Source organism: Pteropus alecto, unplaced genomic scaffold, assembly GCF_000325575.1.
Source record: "Pteropus alecto unplaced genomic scaffold, ASM32557v1 scaffold111, whole genome shotgun sequence".
Classification (NCBI taxonomy): domain Eukaryota; kingdom Metazoa; phylum Chordata; class Mammalia; order Chiroptera; family Pteropodidae; genus Pteropus; species Pteropus alecto.
In genome coordinates, this window is record NW_006431915.1 from 6376309 (window position 1) to 6401730 (window position 25422).

A 25422-nucleotide genomic window follows, 5' to 3' on the forward strand; every position below is an offset into this window, starting at 1 on the left:
AGCTGAAACTGACCAAAATTAATCACAAATTGCCTTCCAAGTCTTCCCCTGGAATATGCAAGCCTTCAACAGATTTAAGAATTTCAAATTAGTTAACAGATTCTGCCAATGCAATTGTTGTCTAGTAGGAAGTCGGATTCCTGGCGCTTCTTAGCCCACATCTTCCCAGATCCCTCCTTCATTTATCTTTTAAATTAAGGGGGGGGGGAATTATGCACCAACATAATTACTACTTTGTGTACACCTGTTTCCACCTGGTAACATTTTCCTCAAATCTTAAGAATTTCCTTTACCATTTTGTAAAATGGAAGTCTGTTACTAAAAAATGCTCTCCACTCTTCTGTGTCTCCAAGAAGGCTTTATTTTAACTTCATTTTTGAAAATACTTTAAATAGGCATAGAATTCCAGTTTGATTATATTTATTTTTAACACTTTAAAGATGTTGCTCCATTGTTTTCTGGCTTGCACAGTTTCAGGCAAGAAATCTCTTGTCATTTTTCTTCTAAATAAAATGTGACTTTTCTTACTACTTTTTTGTTCTGGATTCCCGGTTTTCAGCAATTTGATTATGATGAGCCTTGGTGTGGTTTTCATTGTGGTTCACTGAACTTTTTGGATATATGGGTTTCTAGTTTCTACCATATTGGGAACATTTTTAGTTATTATTTCTTCAGATAGATTTCTGCTTTCCTACCCCCATCTTTTTTACAGAACTTTAATTATATGTATGCGTAGACCACTTGATACTGTTCTACAGGTTACTCCTAAGGCTCTGTTAATTTCTTTTTTGGTCTTTTTTTTTTTTTGTCTGTGTGCTTTAGTTTCTATTTCTGTTTTCAAATTCATTTCTCACTTCTGCAGAATATAATGTGCTGTTAAAGCCATGCCAAGTATTGTTTTCAGACATTAAATTTTTATCTCTAGGCATTCCATTTAAATTATCTTTCATTTTTCTCCTTGTTATACTGTTGTTTTACTTTAAATCCTTGAACATACTTTTAATAACCATTTCAAAGACTAAATCTAATTTCATCTTCTCTATCATTTTCTAGGTCTGTTTCTGTTGAATGATTTTCTCCTGATTATGGATTCCGATTCTGAGGTTCTTTACATGTCTGGCTTTTTTTTTTTTTTTGATTGAACACTCAACACTGTAAGCACTAGAATTAGTGCCAGAATCTTTTCTAGAAAAAATTTAATTTCGTGTCAGGTAACTGTTTTGGAGCTTGTTTTTAAGCTTTGTTAGGATTGGTTTAAGGGTAGTCTTTATACTAGAGCTTATGGACACTGAGAAAGGCGGTACCTAGTAAGAAGGGCTCCTGATGGCTAACTGGACTCAAAATTTAAAACACACACACACACACAAAACACAGAGCCTAGCAACCATTTCTAAACAGGGGCCTCTCACACAAACTATACTTTAGAGTGAAGCCTGCACTGAACTGCCTGCCTGCACTATGTTCCTGCCATTTGAGCCAGCCCTTCTCACAGAGTTCCTGGAATAGTAAGTAGTTCAACCAATAGGACTTAAGCTTTCCCTGCCCAATCGGAGCTGTGCAGCTAGCTATCCCCATCAGCATCTTCACCAACTAATGAGAGTGGTTCCATTCTGAACAATCAGGACAGTGCCTTTTAAACTAATCAAATTGTGAGGATTTGGACTCCTCATTTACTTGAGGACAGACCAAACAGGGACCAGAGGTGAGACTTCTGTCTATATATGTCAGCATCCCTGTGTCTTGGAGAGGGTACCTTCCTTTTTCACCAAAGTCTGTATTCCTGGCTGAAGCTGAAACACTGAAGATGAAACACCAAAGACATCTCTTCTGACCAGAGGGGAGAAGAGCAGGCAGAGCAGATCAAACTAGAGCACAGCAGAGCTGTGTAGCTGGAGAGGGGCCTGGCTCCAAGACCACCTTGCAGCCCTGCTGCTTCATAACTGAGCTATAACACTACTGAACTATTCTCATAGCCATGCTGTATCACAGTTAAGCGGTTTGCACTAAAGTTTCCTTTTTTACCACACCCCAAATTGGAGATTCCTGTTAGTGCTGAATTGACGTCAACAACCACTGGTTGATGACGAGGCATGGTAAGGCATGTGTGGCTTAACAGTCAGCAAGAGATTCAAAGGCAGATTTCTGGAGCACTTTTCTCACAGAACTCCCTTCTTTCCCTTACTCTGTCCCCATACCTCCCAGCTGCCTCAGCCTTCCCAAACTTGGATCTCCAACTCTTCAATTCAGCAATTCTGCCGTGTTTGCTTAAGGTTCCCTCTCCTCACAGTTTAGAAAAAAAGCCAGGATGATTATCGGGCTCATGTCATTTGTTCACTTCTCTCTGTTTGAAATAACAGCTACCTAAGAAAAAAGGTTAACTTCTCACTCATGTAAAAAGTCTAAATGTTGAAATTCCAGGTCTAGAATGATGACATACAGTTATCAATGATTCAAGCTCTAGCTCTCTCTCTGTTAGGGTACAGCCTTCATTCGCACCATCTAAGATGGAAGCTGGAACTCCTGAAGGCAGCAGTTAAAAGAGGAAAAAACTGTGTACTCACGTAAAGATGTCTCAGAAGTAACATTTCTATTTACATCTCATTAGCTAGGATTTAATCACATGACCACACCTAGCTACAAGGAAGACTGGAAAAGTAGTTGTTTAATCCTGGTAGAAATGTGCCCAGATAAAAATTGGGGTTTTGTTATTAAAGAAAATAGAAAAATATTGGATATACAATAAACAGTTTCTGCCAAAATCCCTAAGGTTAAATTTAAGAGGAAAAACATATGATTTATGAAGAAAAGTATAAAACATTTCCATAATTATCAGAGGACAGAAAATAAAACCTAAAAACATGGAATCACATATCATGTTCCCAGATGGAGAAACAATACCACAAAAAGACCCACATTTCATATTAACATATAAATTTAATATAATTCTAATCAGAATCCCTGATTTTTGTGGGGAAATATTGTGGGGTGAGGAATTGTTTTAGAACTAGATGAAATAAAGTTCATATGGAAGAAGGTATGTCCACAATAAGCTGAGATATTTTTAAAGGGATATTAATAACTAATACCTAAGTAGAATTATCGTATGCCCTAGTTTGCCTGCAATAGTCACAATTTGGTACCACTGGTTCCAGCAGCATCTTGTATAGTTTAATATCTTCACTTGTGAAAAAATTATTATTAATAATTGCATTGAAATAAGCCAGAATAGGCTTAGCAGAATCCATTTATTTTAACTTCCAGTTTTTGCCACGGTCTCATCCAAGAATTTATAAACCACCATCCATACAATGGTTAAATCTAAAAGTCAGCCAGTGAGAGACTGAATCTTTTCACAATTTTTTCACAGGCAACAACAGCTCTTAAATCTTTCCATCACATTTTTACCATGACATTGTGCTGTACCAAAATTTATATTTGTATTATTACCTCCAAAAAATGTTTCATCTTTAATGCTAAACTTCTGACACTGAATTTTCATTAGTGTCAGATATTTCACTTTTGATAGAATGACTTTCCAAAAGCTTTACTGGGATTTTATTGAAAGGATTCAATATTAAACCATTACTGGAAAATAACTGATTTTCTAGTGTTAGCAGATGCTGATAAAACTTATATAATTTAACTGTTTGCAAAGTTCTATTAATGGAGTCAACATATTAACACCTATCACTTTATCATTTATACATGCAGAAGAAACTTTGCAAGTTAAATTAATTCAGAACTGTGAATTTATGGATTTACTGCAAGATATAAAATAGAATGGTGATAAACAAAATTGTACTTTATGTGCATCTGGCCAATAATTCCCACATTCTCCCACTGACTGGCAGCTTGGCAGCCAAATGAACAGTATAGGTAGCAAACTTTTGGAGAAATGCAAATATTAAATAAAATATCACAAAAATATTTATAATGTATAGAATACCTCGGAAAAAAAAGTGAAATTTCCAGATGTCAAGAGCCAAACTCCCCTCAGCAGGCTATCCCCTCAGTGAAAGGTAAATTAAAAATTTTCCATCTACCAGACGTATGTAACAAGAAAGCCAATCTCTGTTTAGGGATTTTGATAAGAGAAATGTGAATATCTAAATTTCTCTTTCCTTCTGGTATAGTAATCCCCAAGGCAATAAATTAACACATGCATTAGAACATGTTAAGGGGTAGGGATACCCTAGAAAGTCTAGCAGTGCAAACACAAAATTACTCTGGAGATTCTCACAGAAGAAAAAAACAATTCAGCTAAAGATTACCTCACAACCAAAAATTATGAATCTGCACAAGGAAAAATAATATACCATGAGTGAATATTAGCAGATACAAAAAATAGGGACTATTAGAACTTCCAAGAACTCCATAATTGTAAAATGTGAAGTATAAAAATTATTTTGTTTTAAATGATTAAAGAATTAGAAGAGAAAACAATAGAAACCATAAGAAAACAGGATTCTATTTTATAAAAACTGTGTAACCTTTAAAAATGAATCAAATAGAACGTAAAGAAATGAAAAATATAAGCACTGATATAAAATACTTAGTAGAAGAATTAAACAGCACATTAGACAAAGTTAAACAGATGAGGAATCAGAAAAGAAGTTTAAGAAAACTATCCAAAATACAGGACCTTAAGGAGAAAGAGATGACAACAAACATAATATAGTTTAAGACAAATGCAGGACTGAATGAGGTGGTCCTATACACATCTAACTACAGTTCTCAAAAGAGGCAACTCTGTGAAGAACCGAGTCACTACTGAGCAGGATAAATAAAAGTAAATCTCCAGCCATGGTCTCAACCCTGACTGCCTGGAGCCAATCCCACAGAGATTTTGGAAGTGGTGTGGCTAGGTAGGTCAAGGCATCTGTATTTTCTTCAAAGCTTCCTAAACTATTTTAGTGAGCATCCAGAGCTGAAAATCTGTTATCCATACCTAGGCAAAGCTAATGAAACCACAGAATAAAAAAGAGAAATGTTAAGAATAGCTGCTAGGAAGTAATACTATCTTACAAAGTAATTACCTAGACTGACAATAGACTTCTCAATAACAGAAGCCAAAAGAATAATAGAATAGTATGCTCAAAGTACTATTCTAGAGAAAATAACTATCAACTTAGAATTCTAAATAGCTAACTATCATTCAACAGTGATAATGAAACAGACATTTTCAGTCAGTGGAAAGGTTACCATTTATAGAGCTTTGCTGAAATAGCCACTAAGAGGATGTGCTTCAGGAAGAGAAACACTGAACCCTGTAAGGAAATAGGATACAAGAAATTTGAAACATAAAAACAAAACAATAAACTGCTGCTGTCTGCTAAACTCACATCTCATACTTTTTTCTTTTCCTAATTAATCAATCAACCAAGGTGAAAGTCTTTCTGGTCATCTATCCCACTAATTTGTAAAGATAACCAAACAAACTAACCGACCTCAGTTTTTAAAATAAGAACAAACACAGGGGACCCACTCTAGAGGTACTGTAACTCTGGAGAGTAAGGGAAGAAATTTTGTAAAAAGCCCATCCTATCAAAAGGATAATCAGGTTTAGGAACTTCAGATTCTAGCATTTCCTTTAGTACTCAAATTATGGTTCCTCAAATGGCAGCATTGCTTTTACCTGGGAACTTGTGGAAATGAAAATTCCCAGGACCCACCCCTGTTCTACTTAATTAGAAATTCTGGAGATGGACTCAGCAACCACGATTTAACAAGTCCTCCATGTAATCCTGATGCCAGCTCCACTTTGATAAAGTTACTTTAGTCTCATGCCTGTATTACTCTATTCACACTTCTACATGAACAAACCCCCGTTGCTGCCCTGTCTACAAAATCTTTCCACTTAGTCCCCTAAAGCAATGTACCATGGTTGACCAACTCTCATACATTCTTAATCTCTTCAATGAATTTTCTTTTCATCTTTTAACTGAACCTGGTCCACTTCTCTTACAGAGTCCTCACATAAAGGCTGTTCACTCTCCCAAACTCCATGTAGCTCTAGGGTCTAGAAAGTGAGGTCAACTGCCTGTGACTCCAAAAACATCTGTATAAAAATCTCACTTTTTCTGAGACTCTTCACTCTCATGGCTTCAGCTCTGTATGATATTCACATCCAAATTTCTCTCATGTTGTTGAGACCAAAAGAACCTACTGTCTATGTGACACTTCTATCTGGATGTTCCACAGGAACTCAAACTCGTACGTAAAAATCTGAACCTGCCGTGTTGTCCAACTCTGTTCTTCCTATATTTTCTAATATAAATGAGTGGTACCACCATCTATCTAATTATCCAAGTCCAAAATCTGGAAATTATCAATGGAATCTCTCATTCAAACATTAATCACCAAACAGTGTTCACCAATACTATCAATTTCACCTTCTGTAAGTTCTCTAATTCTCTTCATCACAACTGCTACCGCTATAGTACAAATTACCATCCCTTGTAGGATACCCTATAGCGCAGCAGCCTCTTAACTGCTTACTCTCCCCCTCCAGTATTACTCTTCTACAATTTGTTTTAAAGTCTCCAAATTTCAAAACTATTTAAAATCATGTGGTACCTTATGGAATGTGAATTATGTTTCAATTTTTAAAAAACATGTCACCTTAAAATTTTAATACTTCTATTCTAAATCTATCATCATTCAACACAAGAGTTTATCTAGCTCTTTTCCTCAATTGTTCAGGGTCACTAGCTTATTGATAGTTTCAACACAATTGTGTAACATACAGAACATCGACTGAAAAAGAAATTATGGAATTAGATCCAAATAAATCCTTAAAATTTAAGAGAGCGGTAAATCAATTTCATGTATATGAACTTTATGACAATAAATTTATTTTGAAAAAATGAAAACTCACCATACACACCTGCAGGAGTAGAACTGTTCATGGTAAAAGGTCCGTTAATGATGCCAGAAGAAAGAAGCTCATCAGATCCCCGCTGAAAAGGAAGAGAAATATTCTGTTAAATAAAACGAGTCTCAGATAATGATCCACATTTACTACTAAAAATATTAGAAGTTAATATTACTTCATCTGAATATCAAGGCGTTTAAGGAGAAGTCCTCAAGAATCACAAAAGCTAAAGGAAGGTACGGAAAAATTACTGCACGTCTATGTGATAGTTGTTAAAAAACAGAACTGCCATCACATAATTGGGAGCATAATTCTGCACTCTTTTTTGATTAAACTCAATCCTCCAAGATGTTACATTTGAAGTGCCAGAAATCATACTTAGGGGTTGCATTCTGACATTGTTTTAATAGTATATTTTTAAATACATCTGGTATATTAATTATATTTGAAGTATATTTAATATATTAAGTATATTGTTTATATAATATTTTTAAGTATTTGCATGCAAATATTTTGTGCAACATTTCCTAAAATTCCTGACCTTTTATGTAATATTATTTTATGTATTTGCATGCAAATATTTTGTGCAACACTCCCTAAAAATCCTGACTTATTTCTATACTGGCCAAGTCCTTTATATTCAATGATTTTTTAATCCATTAATCTTCAAAATGGTCTTTAATGTGTACTGTTTCTTAAACGACTACTATTTAAGTAATGTATTCTCAGCTAAGAGTTTTCACCAATTCTAAAGCTGATGAGTTAATGCCAAAAGACAAGTCAGACAAGCTTTTTCATTATAACTGTTAAGACCTATTATCAAGATTTAAAAATTTACATTTAGGAAGGACAATTAGTTAAAACCAACTTATTTAAAATGTTACTGTTTGTTTAGGTCAATTTTTAAGAACAAATATTTTGATCTATTAGATTATGAAACATAATCCCCAAACTATCCTACAAATATTAGAGAAGCAACAGTGCTACAATAGATATTTAATGTTTAGGTATAATTACCACTTCTGTAAGGAACAACTTTAGTCTTTGCAGAAAAAAAGCAAAAACTACCAATGTGTTTGCAAGACAGAAATACAATTATTTAACCAATTCCTGTATTACACATCTAGAAATTATTCCCTTTGGTTCTTTCACTAGTTTATAGGGACACTTGGGACAGAGGATGGAATTACGTAAGCTTGTAAGATGAAATAAAATTGAAAATCTTAACTTCTAGAAAGATGAGAAATACAGCCTCACTTAAAGCGTAGGTCTTCTTAATAATATCTGAAATAAAGATATTGGAGGCTGAATACAATAACCATAAGTATAACAACTTTCAGTGAGTTCTGTAAGTCCTTCTAACAGATTATGGGACCTGACGGTGGTTTTGGAAACCTCTGAGAAAAACATAATTGGTATCAGAAATGAGGATAGTCTTTTGTTGATTGTGTCCCCTAACTTTGCAGTTAGCTTAATTTCTCTCATGGTGAAAAGACAACTCAATAAGGAAAGTATAACAGAATTATTCATTTAACAGATTTTTAAAAACTTTATTCTTAACCTCTAGATTACTATTTGGACTTCTAAATGTAAAAGAAAAATTTAATCTAAAATGTGATTAATATTCAAACAAACAAAATTGGAAATTTTAATTTAATTTATATGGCATCTCAAATAAATTAATGCAACATCCTGTTACAGTTAATGTATCCACACAATATAAACTATCATTTAACAAAGAAATGGTGAACACTGCAGAATCTTCAAAATAAACCATTTAAGTGTGATAATTCTACTAGAATTATAATAATAGGTAGTAACAGAAAGTAATAGAGCTTTTAAAAAAGAACATGCCTAAAATAATGCATAAATAAAACAAACCCTACAGTAGCAAACAAAGGGTTGGTATGGCTGTTTTTATTTTTATTGCCTTATTACATAAGAAAATTAAAATATTTGATCTTAAAATTTCATATCTAGAAATACTATTTTACATCAGAGATGGGGTTTATCATTCATCAGATAGAATAAATAACACATTTCCCAAATAATTGTTAAATACTTAAAAAAAACTGGTAACTGTTGACCCTAATAATTTCAGGATATGAAAAACAAAAGATGAAGAGAGCAAAAGAAGCTTACATTTGAAAATGCAGTCATAAAAAATATTCTAATAATCACAATTTATTGGCCAAGTTTTTTCCACCCAAGAATTCATTTTCAAATTATGGAAAATAAAGAGTGTTTTTTTATATTATAAAGCTCAAATACCAAGAGTCACACTACTTTGTAAAACTGGAAAAGATGAGAAAAACACAATTAGTTCTGTATTACTTAAAACATTTCTCTTCTTTTAAAAAACAAAACTTTTCTTTCCTAGACATAAATTCTCCTGAGAACACTTAGTACCTATAATTACAGACTACTTCGGTACAAAACAAAAAGTATTTTTGAAAATAATACTTATAAACTAAATATCTGAAAGGTAATTCTCTATTATAGTAAAGGAAGAGCAATGCACACCTAGGTAAAATTGAGTCTCTCTCTCATAAAGTCTGACTGCTGTGATAAAGAGATTATGGTTTAAGAGATGGATAAAAGATAAGTAGAATGAAGATATTAATAAATGGAAAGCTTGCTTGGATGAGTGACTGTAGATTATCAAGAAGGAAACTGTTAAAAAGGGAGAGAAAAAAGACTGTACCACAGGTAAGCAGATTAACATTATAAAAAAGGTTTTATGAGCTAAATAATAAGGATATTACAGGGGTAGTGGAGGTGCATTTACAACACTGGATCAACGGTCTCCTTAGAAACACACAGTAAATTTACACAAGTGTAGCAGTTGTTGTGTGGACTTGTTAGCTCTCTGGCTAAGTCAACACACCAATCAGCCTCACTGACTCAAGTATCAATTATTGAAGCTCTCTCCTACTGAAGAATAATTAAATACACAGGGCCAACAAACCAAAGGAATACTATAATTAAGCAGCACAAATAAAGTGTTTCATTATCAAATCTGATGGAAAGTGGTTTTATTTAGCATTAAGTAAGATTATTAATATGAAAAAAGCCAATCCATACAATTAAGAAATGGCCACTAAAATAACATGTAAGGAAAATTCTGAAAATAAACCATTAACTTATGGTTAAACTTCAGATCATACCTAAAATGGACATGAAATTCAAGAACGAGATCATGTTTTAGTCTATCAAGATACTATGAACACAAAAAAAGAGGCTATCAAAAAAACTTCTTAATTTTCTATGGTCCTAGAACTTTTTTTTTTAAATAAAAAAATCTTAAATATTAAAATAATATCCACATCCTACCTTGAAACCAAGGTAGTCAGTCCCCCTTATAAAACTTCTAGCAGAAAACTCACGTTAATCTTGTTCTGTTACTATGTTTTTCCATACACAGAAATAAAAGTGATATTATGTAGATTCTCACCATCCTATAAACACTTGTTGATTATGGTCTCTTAATTATTCACCTTTATATCCTCCTCCACAGACCTATTATAAATGTTTTGGGTGCAAACTATGTTCAAAACTTTTTTGCTTAAAAAATGAATAACTATAAAGATAAAGGAATAAACTGAATATTCGGTGAGGGTTTCAAATTGTGAGGCAGTATATGATATCTCCAAATATGTTGTTTTTTTTTTAAACATTTAGCTTTTTGTTAACATTCAACTTTTCACAGCTTCCTGTTACTCAAAACACATCTAAAAATCCAAAGGCTAAGGGTAACTACCTTTACAAATGACTTGGTGATCATAGCCCTACAAAAGCTGAGCCACATCAATACTCCATCTACTAAAGGAGTGTGATTATCCCTAAACATATTTCCTAAAGAACAGTTACTCCCAAAAATAAAGAACAGTGACCGAATTGCTCATCAGTAACACTTTCCTTTCCAAGGCTACCAATGTTGAGATTTTATGACAGTTGAGGGTAGTAGTTAAACATGGGGCAAATTCTTTAAATGTATAAGTGTAGCAATATTTAAAATCCTCTATTTATGACACAATTTCAATAAAATTATTTTGATTGTCTTCATTTTCTGTAGGCATCTTTGCAATAAAACATTAATAATACTTTTTAATAACTAGCAAATTATTCCTCCAAAAGCCTTCTAATTCATGACATCTAACCAAAATGCCATTTATCTGAATGTTTATTTAGTTCTTACTATGTAGGCACAGCATATTGAATTCAATTTGTATATTTGTCATAGCAATAATATTCATTCATTCAACAAATCCAACAAATATTTACTGAGCACCAAACTATGAGCCAGGTCTTTAACCTGTGGAGAAAATCCCAGTGAACAGACAAAAACCCTTGCCCTTATTTTATGGAGTTTACAATCTTGCAAAAGAAAGAAAATAATAATTTTGAAATTATGAAAATTATGTAGTATGTTTTAAAGTCATAAGTTTTTTTTATTTATTTTTATTTTCTATTTATTTATTTTTTTTAGGTGAGGCAACCATTGGTTGACCTCACAGACTGCAAGGACCTTGTCAGTTTACAATCCCTTATTTTTTACTTTTTACGCCTACAGCACTTGGTCTTCCTAGGTAGTCTCTCATCCAAGTATTAACCAGGCCCGACCCTGCTTAGCTTCCGAGATCAGACGTGGGGGCTTGTTTAGGGTGGCATGACCATAGATAGTAGTGCTTTTTTAAAAGTAGGATAAGGAGCAGCCAAGGATAAAGAGGAGAATTAGGATTTTAAATAGGTGGTCAAGGAAAAATTTAAGGGAAAGTGACATTTAAACAAAGCCTTAAAGAAGATAAGAAATAAGCTATGTAGATATCTGAAGGAGCAATGCTGAAGGCAGAAGAAACTGAGATAGAATGCTTTACATGTTCTAGAAAACAGTGAGGAGGCAATTGTGACTAAAAGGAGTGAGCCAAGGAGGTAACAATTAGAGATTGGGAGGGCATGTCACAACATGTGGGGCCTTGAAGGACATTCTAAAAAATGTTAACTGTGTGAAATGAGGGACAAAGAGTTTGTAATAGAAGAGTGACGTAACCGATTTACTTCTTAAAGGATCACTCTGGCTGTTGTGTTAATAGTCTGTTAATATTCCTTCCCAAGGAGGGAAGCACAGACTCCAGCAAGGAAACTATGATGATAATCCAGATGAGGGACCAGGGGACTAGCAGTTACTGTGGACAGTGGCTGCATTTAGAATATACTTAGAAAGGTTTGCTAATGAATTAGATGTGGGGTGGGACAAAAAGAAAGAAGTCGAAGATGTCCTGGTGTCCCAAATAGGCTTCAATGTAAAAATATTTTCGTCCTATAGTCAGTCCACATTTTAAAATTTGTATACATATTTTCTAATTGTCATAATTCTGCAAAGTAGGTATTATTATCCCTCAAAGAAACTAAGCATCAGAGAGACTATTTGACATAAGTCAAAGAGTAAACTGTAAAATTAATGGTTTATTTAAGTTTATTTTTATGGTAAATGGTTTATTTTTCACCACACATACCTGTTTCTCAGTCTAATAAACAAATCTCCTCTCAATAATTTATACCAACGCTTTGATCTATTTAATTCCACATCTAGACATCATTTTATTTTAGGACTGTATATAAAGACATATGTATGTAATCACTCTTTACAAGAGCAAAATACACAAACTAAGGATAACTAATACTTAGTGATTGCTTAGTTATGTGCCATGTACTATTTTATGAGGTTTATCATACATATTTCATGTAATCTAAGAAGCTTCTATAAAATCAGACCCATAAAACTTAAACTAACATCTAGGAAAAAAAAGTGCTGCCAATTAAATGATAATACAGTATCAATTTTAAGATGCACCCCTATGTCAAAAATGTTAATATATTAAAAAAAAAAAGTATGCTTTAGAATCAATGATATCTCTAATCTTCACACAATTCTAGGCATTGAGTACTATTATGGTGACCAATGTGGATTCAAAATACGTCTAATATCCTATTCGTTAAAAATACTAGTTCTATGGGTTCCAGTCAAGATGGTGGAGTGGGTGGATGCTGTGCTTGCCTCCTCCCATGACTGCATTAAAACTGCAACTAAAATATAGATCAACCTGAAGAACCACTTGAAGACTAAATGAACAGAAGTCCTATAACTAAGGATATAGAAAAGAAGCCACCTTGAGGATAGGGAAATCAAGGCAGAGAGGAAAAGTGACTTGTCCACAGTCACACAGCTAGTAATAGAGAAATGACTCAAATATTGCCTTTCCTATTTCAACACCTGTGCTATTTTTTAAAATTTATTTGTGACAAAAACTGAATATATTTAAGGTGTCAAAAATATTCTAGTTCTTTTTTTCCTGCATTTTAACTTTTCAGCCTTTTTCAACTGCTTTTTTTCATCAAGGTGATAACTAATAGAATATTAATGTGTAACTTTCAAACTACAGGCCCTTATAAATTGCTTGTGAAAGATCTCTAACCATAAAGAAAATGTTCTCTCTTCCACTATGGCTATAGAAAATGACACAATTCTGGTCACAAAACAGCTTACAAATGCTATTTCTAACAAAAGAATATTGTGATCATCTGAATTCTGGAAAGCATAGCTACGTCCTATAAAAGTAACAAAGGTCTCAGTTTTGGTTAGTTATCATGCTTAAAAAATGTATTGCCCTAGTGGTAATACTTAAATATTGGCAACTATTTTCTGAAATATATATACGCTTGTTTTTTCTTTCCTGAGCCAATCACTGAAACATCCCTCTTCTCACATTCATAAATAAAACTTAACACTTTTTTATATTTCTTATAACAGAGAGTCGGAAAGTCTGATATTTTGCGAATGAGGAAATGAAGGCACAAATGAATTTAAGTAACTTACATAAATCACACTACAAATAAAAAGTTTGAGTCAGGATTCAAACTTACGTAGGCCAATTTCAGAGTCTATGCTTTTAATCACTATATTAAACTGCCAAAATATTAATCAACCACTGTTTTCACAGTAAAAGATTAGTTAAGTGAGTTATAGTATATCTGTGCAATGAAATACAAGGTAGTTATTAAAATTATAAAGCACCATATACTTATTAACCTGGATATAAATTCACAAAACACTTGTTCACATTACAAGTGATATATAGTTATAACATGTATTTTCTACTTTTGTAAAAATAAAATAATAATAAAGATGACATAGACTATAAGCATAAAAGCAAAAGTCTAAAAGCGAATTCAACTAAAAGTTAAAAGGGATTATATCTGGCATTTATTTTCTCTTTTGTATTTGTCATGTTTAAATATTACTCAATGAGAAAGAAAGGGGCTATTTTCATTTTGAAAAATAATGAACTTGAAATTTTGCCAATATTTGTCTCCTCCATAGCTGAGTCTTTCAATCAAATACATTTCATGAAAATTTACTATTATTGAATATATTATCATCCCAAAATGTTAACAAAAATTTTTTTTAATTTAAATTTTCTTTTGCATTATTTAGTAATCTGCAAGCACTTCTGGATTTTATATTAGCTACATTGTATGACCTTAGGCTAGTTTCCATGTTTCTTTAATTCAGGAAAGAGCTTATAACCATTCACAGTGAAGGGTTATAAGCCCTGACAGATGAAATTTCAATGCATCACAAAAACAGGGTTGTATTCTAATCTTTTTATCTTAGGGAAACTACCAATATAGTTTACTGCTTTAGCATACTGGAAGCTATACTTCCATCTCTAATTCTAATAAAATGGTATACTATATCTGCCCTAAAAAACCAACTTCCAAACGTAAGAGAACTTTATGAATCAAATATTGTCCGGAATATTAATTTTCCTAAAGCCAACAGACATACTATGTTGTAAAAAGCAGAGCATGGGCTCTGGAAACAAACCTTTGTTTGCATCCAGGCCCCGTCACTTATCACCTGTTTGACCTAGGGTATTAAGTTATAGTAATACCACAGGTTTGATACTCTGCAAAATTGGTCTAATATTCTAATTGATATGCAAAGTTTCCTTTTAAAAGGACTTCTTATATACTGATACCTAGCAAGATAGAGATAAAATGCATTTTTTTAATCGGAGGCAGGGGACAAGAACAGTATTGGTGAACAGAATATTGTTTTGTCTACTTATTCTATCAATAATTGAGAGAGGTGCTAAAATCTATGACAAGTTATACATTTGGCTATTTCTTTTTTCACCCAAAACTATTATATAACTTCTCAGAAAACGTCTTATTTTCTTAAGCAGGAATCCTCTCTTGAATGACAAATTCTAAAATCTCAGGAGTGTAAGCTGAGTCTAAAAAGTTTGATTCTCTCCATTTACTACTACTGCTCCTTGACTGTTGATGCTACTGCCCCAACATGTCATCACTAGCAGCCTAGCTATTGAATGAAGTTCCCGTCTGCTACAGTGACTGAGCATAAACCAGGTAATTTGCCAGTATTTCCCCTGCATGTAAAGGAAATTCTCCTCTGGTGTCAGTCTCTGCTTCTGTTGCTCCTAACCGCCCAAAGTTATAGAGCTCTCAAATTCGATATACATTCATTCATTCTCTCCATCTGTCTACCCCACTCATATGTGCGTGCGCGCGCACACACACACACACACACACACACACACTCTACTGCCCACCCAAATCACTTTTTAGTGTCAGTGTCTAGAATTAGCCTAAAGACAAGCTCTAATTCTCTAAAAGGACTCATGGGACTTGGCATATAGCTGTGTTTTAAGACTTATTACAGTATAAGGATACAAAGCAAAATCAACAAAAGTGAAAGGCATTTGAGGAAAAATCTGGAGGAAACCAAGTGCAAGTTTTCAAGAGTTCTCTCCCAGTACTGCCACATAGGACACACTTAATTCCTCCAGCAAGGAATTCTGACAACACATGTGGAATGTTATCTACCAGAGAAGGTCATTAAAAACTCACTGCTCAAAGTTTTTACTGGAGGCTGGTCACACAGACACCCTCTGCTAAGCCTCGTACCAAAATTCTAGACTATCGGAAAGAGTTAACTGTACCATTTACATAGTCTAGGCACAATGAGCCACTCTTACAATTTAAAGACAAGTCATATCAATGTAAAAAAATGTATACCAACCAAAGGCCAACCTTGTAAAGTTGTAAGCAGACTTTCTAAGGAAAGCAGTCTCCAGCCTGCTACATTTACTATTTTCTGCACTTGCCAAGCCCAGATGGCCAAGCAAGTCTTTTTCTTGCAGTTCTCTGGTAAGGCAAGAGAACCCAGACGCACTTCTGGTAAGGTTCAATTTCCACAGCCATTGCTGCTGCTGCTGCTGCATTAGCAATGGATTTGAAAGAGGGGAAAACTGGAGGCTCCCAGCTGTCTCTGCAAAATCAGACATGGCACGGTGGTGTAGGGTTAAATGGGTTAAATATCACAGGCTATGGAGTCACTCCCTCTGGATTCAAATCCTGGTTCCACTACTTCCTATGTGATGGATGAGTTAGGTATTTGGTATCTTTGTACCTCAGTTTCCACATGTGAAATGGATGTGAAATGGAAAAAAATACGAATATCTTCCTTATAGTGTTGTGAGGATTACATGCAAAAATACAAAGGATTTAGCAGCTTTTATTACTTAAAAGGAAGTTTCCCTCCTCCTCTGCCTAGTGTTCTATCTCAGGTTAACTGACAATCAGAATAACCCACGGTCATGATACTAAATTAGCAACAGCTAAAGTACCGACATATTATCATCAGCTTACAGTGGAGAAATGGACTTTATAATAAATGGCATTTGGACAACCAAGAAGCCATTTGAAAAAAAAAAAAAGCTGACTCCACTCCTCACACCAAACACTAGAATAGATGTCAAATGAATCAAGATCTGAACGTGAAAAATAATCATACAAGTATTAAAACCTAAGTGAATTCCTTTATAACTCTGAATGGGAGGGCCTATGACTCAACATCTGGAACTACATTACTACTACTAGTACTACCACCACCACCACCACCACCACCACCACCATCACCATCACCACCATCATCACCACCACCACCACCACCACCACCACCACTAATACTAATAAATCCAATTATCCAAATATCAGAAGTGTCTGTGGCAGAAAGTTTCACAAGCAAATCAAATGGTACAATGGGGATAATATTTGCAATGCATTATAGACAAAGGATTTACCTCCCTAATTTTTAAAAGGCTTCTAGAAACTAAAAAGAAGACTGAGCCAAAAGAAAATAAAGGACAAGAACCAACTTCCCAAAGAAATGAGTAATAGTCTTCAAAGATATAAACACACGCTCTACTTCACTCATAAAAGAAATGCAACTAAAATGAGATAAGATTTTTCACTAATAAGACAAGCAAAATTCAAAAGTCCAATAGGACAATCTTGGCAAGAACTGGGTTGTGCAAAATAGTACTGTCTGTTATTCTTTACCTAGAGACACCTTTAACCTTTGATAATAATAGCAATCCCATGTCTGGACTCTACTTCACAGACATACCTGCGTACACGTGAAATGACATATGTACAAGATTATCCATGAGGAACTGTTTGTTAGAGCACAATACTGGAAATAACATGAGAGTCCATCAATAGAGAACTTAATAACTTGTAGACCCACAAAATATTTAGCAGCTGTTAAAAAATTAGAATGAGGGAACCTTGAGGAAGATTCTCTATGATTTTGTAAAAAAAAAAAAAAAAATTCAAAGTGTAGAATAGTACATCTAAATATGCTTTTATATTAGAAGAAAAATATGTGTATTTACCTTTACTTGCATAAAAAGGTACTAGAAGGGTAAGGACAAAACTAATAAAATCGTTATCTTTGAAGGAGAAGAAGGAGGACAACACTGAACGAGTTCTCTAAATAGACAGCTGAATTTATTTTTTGTTGAATTACTTCAACTTTTATTAATGAATTTAATTTTCATTTTTATCAAATACATGCACTATAACAAATAGAATATTACAAAGGAGTTTATATGGTAAAAGCGAATCTCTCCAGCCATATCTCAATCTTTAAACAATCTTAGTTATTCTAATGGTTGTACCTATAACCGAAATAATATGCTTATACCACTACTTTTGAGTTACTGACTTTAAAAATAAGTTTGTTTAATGTGAGTTTAATGTAAAAACTTTAGAAGTTATCTTTCACACTTCCTCTTTTTTCTGTCCTCTCAATGTATGAAATATGATATTAATTTTAATTCTTATATAAGTGTCTTTGAACTTTAAACATTATACTTAAATTTTTATTGCTCATTTTATCAATCTGACATTACTTCTTGAGTCTCCATTTTGAAAGACAAAGCTATTAGTGCTAGTAATCTGTTCTCTCCCTCCCTCACTCTGCCAGCTTCATTTTTGTTTATGGTTATTACATATGGTTATTACAACAGCATTCTGGGCTTTGTCCATTTGTGTCCTGTCCAAAGGTTGACTCAAAGTTGGAAATCAATAAACAACATTTACATTTTTATGACTATGTAAGGAAATGTAATCCTGCCACGCTTCACTTTTTACTCTAAGGTCTAATGCTACAACTATAGGACCACTTGAAAAAGGCTGTTCCTAGAATCAAGATCAACGGATTCTTTATACTCTAACAATTTCTTAACATCACATGCTACATGCTAGTTTGGTTCACAGTTAGACCGTGATTATTATTATTATTATTATTATTTTCTGCTTACCATGACATTTTTAACTGCCTTCATTTTCCTTAAACTATTTTCCTTTATTACATCGAAATTTCCCCCAAACCTTCATGACACTATTCGTTCCACTAGTCCCACTTTTTCCTCCTAAGATCTCCTTCCTAAAACCCCCTTTCCCCCTGAGTCATCTAGAATGCTTTCTAGGCCATCTAAATAGCTGTTAACCTGAGTCTTCTTTTCATTTTTCTTCTGGATTGGCTCAATGTTTTCTTGAACTTGTTTTCTTTGTCCTTAAAAGTTTATCATTTTGCTGGAGTACAGCCTTAAATAACTTACCTAAATGGTGGTAGATAGAAGGGTAAACTTTCTAAGTCCATGCATGTCTGAGAAGTCTATCTTTATAATTATACCTTTATAATTAATTATTTGACTGAGTAAAGAATTCCGAGTTAAAAATTATTTTTCCTAGGAAAATTATCAACACTGTCCAATTTTCATCCAGAACACAGTGTGGCTGGTAAGATGCCAGTCTGACATTCATTTCTTTAAAGCTGACTTGTTTTTCTCCTCCCTAGAAGCTTTCATAATCATTTCTTCATCCGTAGAATTCTAAAATTTCACAATAACATATCTGGGTGATAGTCCTTCGTACTGACCATACTAGGTAATTACAGGTGGGTCTAAACCCTGAAACTAGCATGAGTTGTCTGACCCAATGTCCTTTATACTTGCTACATTTAAGTAATAAATAGGTTGATCTGAAGTCTGAAACTAGCATGAATTATTAACTCCCATCTTCAAAATCAACCACAGAGAAACTGTAGAAGCTAGAGAGAGATGTAGATTTCAGGAACCAAAATACGGAGAGAAAAACCCTAAGAAAGTTGAAGGACAACTTGAACTGGTATGTGGTGAGTGATGGAGATGAGTGGCTACACATTGCGACTGAGGACCCAAAAGTCTCACTGAGGGGACAAATTGGAAGAAGGCCTTTTTAAATTCTGTTCTTGCCTAAAAATATTTTCAGAGATACAGAGCCTCACCAGATTTGCCACAAAGATACATATTATAAATTTTTTGGAATAAAGTACTCAAATCATCGAAAAACAAAATTAAAAGATGATGCAAGAGATATTAAAAAATAAAAGTGATCAGATATCTGGTGAAGTTTATATTGCCAAAAAAAAGAAAAGAAAGTTGAGACCGGGAAAAAATGAGAATGTCTATTACATTCACAAGTTAAATTCCGGATCATTACCATAATGAAGTATAAAGAAAAAAGATAAATCAGCAGTTGAGCTGAAATAGCAATCAATCCCTCATAGAAACCAATGGACCAAACATACAAAACGACCAGAAAAAAAACAAATACAATCAATAACTTGAGCTAATAGATATACTGAATGCAGAACCAGACATCCAGCTAAGAATACACGTTTATAAAAACAGACATTGTATCATGTTGGCAAACTCTATCCTAAAGGAACAAATAGTATCTTAGGCTTTGTGAACCATACAGTCTCTGTCACAACTACAGAAAAACAACTACAGACAATATGAAAATAAACGACCATGGCTGTGTTCCAATAAAGCTTTATTCATAGACACTGAGATTTAAATCTCATCTATTTTTCACTTGTCACAAACAACCTTTTGATTTTTTCCAATCATTTAGAAGTATAAAAACCATTTTAGTATAAAAACCGATGGCACTGAGCTTTAGTTAGGCCTTGGGTCACAGTCTGTCAACGCCTGTATTTGTTCATAAAAGAAGTTTCAATAGTATCCATAGGAATATATTAAACAGACTACAATAAAATTACAAACAGGAACAAGAGTAGCTAATGTTTCTAAACTAGATTTTAAAAACCACTAAATAACACCTGAGTTGAAAGAAAATTTTTTTAAATTATTAAGGAAAATGTAAAAATACTTAGATATAATGAAAATGCAAACAAAAATCCAAAACTTTAGATCTTAGGATCCAGCTTTAGAACTTGAAGATAAATTTATAGTTATAAATACATTTATCAAGAAATAGAAAATTAGAAAATAAGAGTTAACTATCTAATTCAAACCCAAATGAACATGAAGGAAAGAAAATTTAAGACTAGAAAATGAAATCGAGAACTGAAAAATCAACTAAAGATTATTAACAACCAAAAGCTAGTTCTTTTAAAACATTAATAACCTGGGCCCCTGGCATAACTGATCAAGGGAGAAGAAACAAACAATTCAGAATAAAAAAAGAAGAAATAACTAAAGACTATAGAAATTAAAAATTAACATGAGTAATATAAACTGCAGAATAAACTTATGAAATCAATAATGATGAAACAAATGTATTCTTAGAAAAATATAAAATCCCAAAATCAGTATGAGAGGAAACAGAGAACTTGATTTAACTGTAAGAATTAAAGGTAATGAAATAATAGACAAAGACCTCCCACCCACCACTCCCAACAGTGGCTCAGATGGGCTTATAGTTGAGATCAACCAAAGTTTCAAGAAGAAAATTGTTCCATGAAACAGCAAAAGAATGAAGAGTTATTTAGTTCATTTTAAGAGGCTAGTGTAATCTTGATGCCAAAAATAAAATTAGAAAAATCACCACTTTGCAACTATCATTATAACAACTAATTCAGGCAAGAACCATCAACAGAAGATAGAAGAGACGATATTAACTGGGTCTCAAAGTATCACTCCACAAATACTTATTAGTTACAAAGGGAAACACATAAATTTACAGTGAAAAACCTGCTAAATACAACCTTAACCAAGTGATTAAAGTTAATATTACAAGTAATAGGACAAAGCACATCCTTTGCCTTCTGATACAATACACTTAGAAGAACATAACATCAATTCTGTGGTATTCCTGCCAAAAATAAATGACCCAAATAGTTATGAAGGAACAGATAAACTCAAAGTGACAAACATCCTGTACAATAACATGCCTATATTCTTTTGAAATGTCAGTGATGAATCACTGAGGATCTATTTCATGTTAATTTCCTGATTTGGTAATTATACTACAGTAATATAAGAAAATGTCATTTTTTAGGTAATACACTTAAGTATTTATGGGTTAAAAATAAATACAGTAAAGTAATATGTCAATGAAGTTTTAAAGAATCTCCTGACAAGTTATTGTTATGAAGGGAAAATCAGACATTTAATAGTGAAGAATCCTAGCTGACAATCACATTAACCAATTGATGATTCAGAAGAGAACCAAAAATGTATATATACATATATAGACAGATAGATAGATGTATACCTACAGAAAAAATATAGAGAGAAAATGAATAAATATGGTATAATAAAAAAAACTGCGCAAATGTTACCTACCCACTAAATGGTTATATAAAAAATTTCGAACTATTCTGCAACCTTTTTCTAAGTTTGTACAGTCATGAGCCACTTAACAACAAGGATACGTTCTGGGAAATGTGTCATTAAACATCACAGAGTGTACTTACACAAACCTAGATGGTACAGACTACTACACACACAGGCTATATGGTATAGTGTATTGCTCCTAGGATAAAAACCTGTACAGCATGTTACTGTACAAAACAACAAGATTAAACCAAGCACAAGAGAGAATGATGCAACCAAGAGACATGGTAAACATGAGATAAATGTATGAGGCTGCCAGTGTTAATACACCATACTGTTTTACAGCAAACTTTTATTTTTATAAGTAGAAAGAGTACACTCTAAAATAATGATAAATAGTAAATACATAAACCAGTAAGTCATTTATTATCATTATCAAATAATATGTACTGTACATAACTGTATGTGCTATACTTTTATAAAACGGCAAGGCAGGTTTCTTTATACCAGCATCACCATAAACAAGTGAGTAATGTGTTGTACTATGACGTCACTAGGCAATAGGAATATTTCAGCTCCAATATAATCTTATGGGACTATGATTGTATGTGTGGTCCACTGTTGTCTGAAACATTAAGTGGTACATGAATGTACTGAAATTTAAAAATTTAAAAATTTTAAAAATATCAATGAAATTCACCGCATTAGTACACTAAGAAAAAGGAAAACTGTTATAAAGGAAAAATCAAACTATGTATAAACTATGGCAAGCTATTAGAGAGATAATGTGGTCATATAAAAAAGTCATATGCATAGTAATTTACAACCAAAAGATATTTGGACTTACATAATCTTACTTGGATATTAATAAGCTATTTTATTATTTACTTTTTCCATATTTATTCACCATTTAGAGTTAAGTAGTTGATTTAGTTATATATGGATGCATAACAAATTACCCTGAAATTTAGCAGCTGAAAAAAAAAAACAAGTATTTTTTTTTAATTTAATTTCTGTGAGTCAGGAACCTGGGCATGGCTTAGCTAGGGCCTCTGGCTCAGAGTCTCTAAACAGGCTAGAATCCCCTCAAGGCTCAATAGAAGAAATGGAGGATCCGCTTCCAGCTTACTCAAGTGGTTGCTGGCAGTATTTGCTCTGTATATGGTTCTCTCCATAAGGTAGCTCACAACATAGCAGCTCACTTTTATCAGAGTGAGCAAAGAGAAAGCAAGAGAAGGCATTGTTTTGAAATCTAGTTCTTCAAGCTGATTACAACCTACAACTTGCTATTTGTTGTTCCTTTGGCACATCCATTCTTTAACCTATCCCACAGATTAAAAGAAAAGAACAAGAAAGATATATCATATAAATACTAATCATAAGAAAACTGGAATGACTATATTAGTATCAGAGAGAGTGGGCTTCAACTGCAACTACCACTAGAGACAAAGATGTACACTGCAAATGAAAAAAAAAGGTCGATTCATCAAAAAAAATAACATTCTTAATAGTGAATATATCTAACAACCGACTTTCAAAATACATAAAGCAAAAGTTGATAGAATTGCAAAGAGAAATAACAAATCCACAATTATAGATGGAAATTTCATTATTCCTCTCTTCTTTCAGTAATTAACAGAACAAACAGAAAGAAAACTACTAAGGATATGGAAGACTTAAATTTTCAGGATATAGACGACTTAAATTTTCAATCAGCTTATCCTATTGACATTTATACAACCCTACATCCCCCCCCGAAAATAAACTGTACATTCTTTTCAAGTATATATAGAACATTCATAAAGGCAGGTCATATACTTGACCTTAAAACAAGTCTCAGGAAATGTAAAAAAACTGAAATAATATAAAGTATGTTCTCTGATCCAAGTAGTATTTAAGAAAAAAAACAAAACAAAACAAAACAGTAACAAAGATATTTGGAAAATCTCAAAATATTTATAAATTAAACCACATACTTAAATCATGGGTCAAAAGAGAAATCATAGGAAGAGTAGAAAGTATTTTGAACTAAGTGAAAATAAAAACCTAGCATATCAAAATTTGTGGGATGCAGTGAAAGAAATTTAAAAATCTGAATTGTACAATACCTATTTTTAAAAAACTGAATTCATAATTAAAAAACCTTCCCACAAAAAAAATGCACCCACAAAAAGCTACACTGATGAATTCTACCAAATGTTTAAGGGTAGAAATAAAACTAATTTCACACAAACTCTTCAAAAAGGAAGGGATCCTTTCCAACTCATGTCAGTTTGGTTATCCGATAGTTTCTGTCTTTTAAGGAATTTGTACACTCATTTAAACTTCTATTATATCATTCCTTCTACTTTAATCTACTCTGAATAAAAATGAATAGAAAACAATTACACTTTGAGGATGCAGCTAAAGCTATGCTTAAAGGTAGATTTATAGCATTCAGTGATTATCCTAAGGCAAAATACTAAGTGCTGGTGCAAATTTGTAGCAATACTAACTCTCATACACTACTAAGTAGTAATCTGGATCTAGTAAACCTGACATATGCACTACCCCTACCACCCGGCAATTTCTCTTCTGGTAAGCAGACTTCTAACATGGTCCCTAATCTCCACAGCTAGTACTTCACACCCAGGTGTAACTCCCTCCCCTTAAATGTGGGCTGCACCTAGTGACTTGCATCTAACAACAGAATAGAGCCAAAAGTGATGGGATACTACCTCTGAGATTAGGTTGCAAAGAACCGACTTCTGCCTAAATTTTACTTTGTCTTTTCTTGGTTACTTGGTAATAGCAAGTTGCTGAAGCAAGCTGCTCTATGAAGAGACCAACATGGCAAGGAATTGAGGGCAGCCTCCAGCCAACAACCAATGAGGAAGTGAGTTCCACAGCTCAACAGCCTAGGAGGAACTGACTCCTGAGAACAAGCAGGTAAGTGGGGGTGGAAGCAGATTTCTTCCTCAGAAGATGACTGCAGCACCTACTAATACTTTGATAGCGCCTGGTGAGAGCTCCAGAGCCAGAGGACCCAGCTGTGCCATGCCCAGATTCCTAACACACAGAAAATATGAGATTAAGCTTAACAATAATTAATAAATGTTGGTTTAGGCTGCTACCCCCTCCCAAAAAAAATCCCAAATCAAGAAAAACAAATTAAACCCAACATAAACAAAAAGAAGAAAATAATAATGAAATTTATAAAATAGAAGAGTTAACCAATACAAAAAATAAAACTCCAAACTGAATTTTGAAAAAGATCAGATATATTGAAAGCCTCTAGCTAGGCCAATCAGGAAAAAAAAGAAAACATGAATTACCTATATCAGAGTACTGAAAACATGGAAATAATTACATATCCAAGAGAAATTAAAAAGATAACTAAATATTGTTAACTTATGCCCATAACAACTTAGCTGAAATGTACAAATGCCTTGAAAGATCTAAAGTCAACAACCCATTCATGTTACCAAAAAACAGCAAATGAGAAATAGAAGAGAATTTTCTCAACCTGAAAAAGGCATTTAAGAAAAACATACAGCTAACAAAGACTGC

The 25422-nt window shown here is 33.3% G+C and overlaps 1 protein-coding gene across 6 annotated transcripts in view; it reads right to left on the reverse strand.

Annotated features, from left to right (window-relative positions):
- Positions 1-25422, reverse strand: part of PTBP3 (polypyrimidine tract binding protein 3) — an 88941-nt gene that overhangs the window by 55040 nt on the left and 8479 nt on the right. For 4 of the 6 annotated variants that reach the window (XM_006906108.3, XM_025041566.1, XM_006906106.3 and 1 more), the window contains one exon: positions 6878-6959. In XM_006906108.3, coding sequence (XP_006906170.1) covers positions 6878-6908 — 31 coding nt within the window. In that variant the 5' untranslated portion in view covers positions 6909-6959. The remainder of the gene's footprint in view (positions 1-6877; positions 6960-25422) is intronic. The other 2 variants (XM_006906107.3, XM_015599875.2) reach the window with 1 other exon arrangement.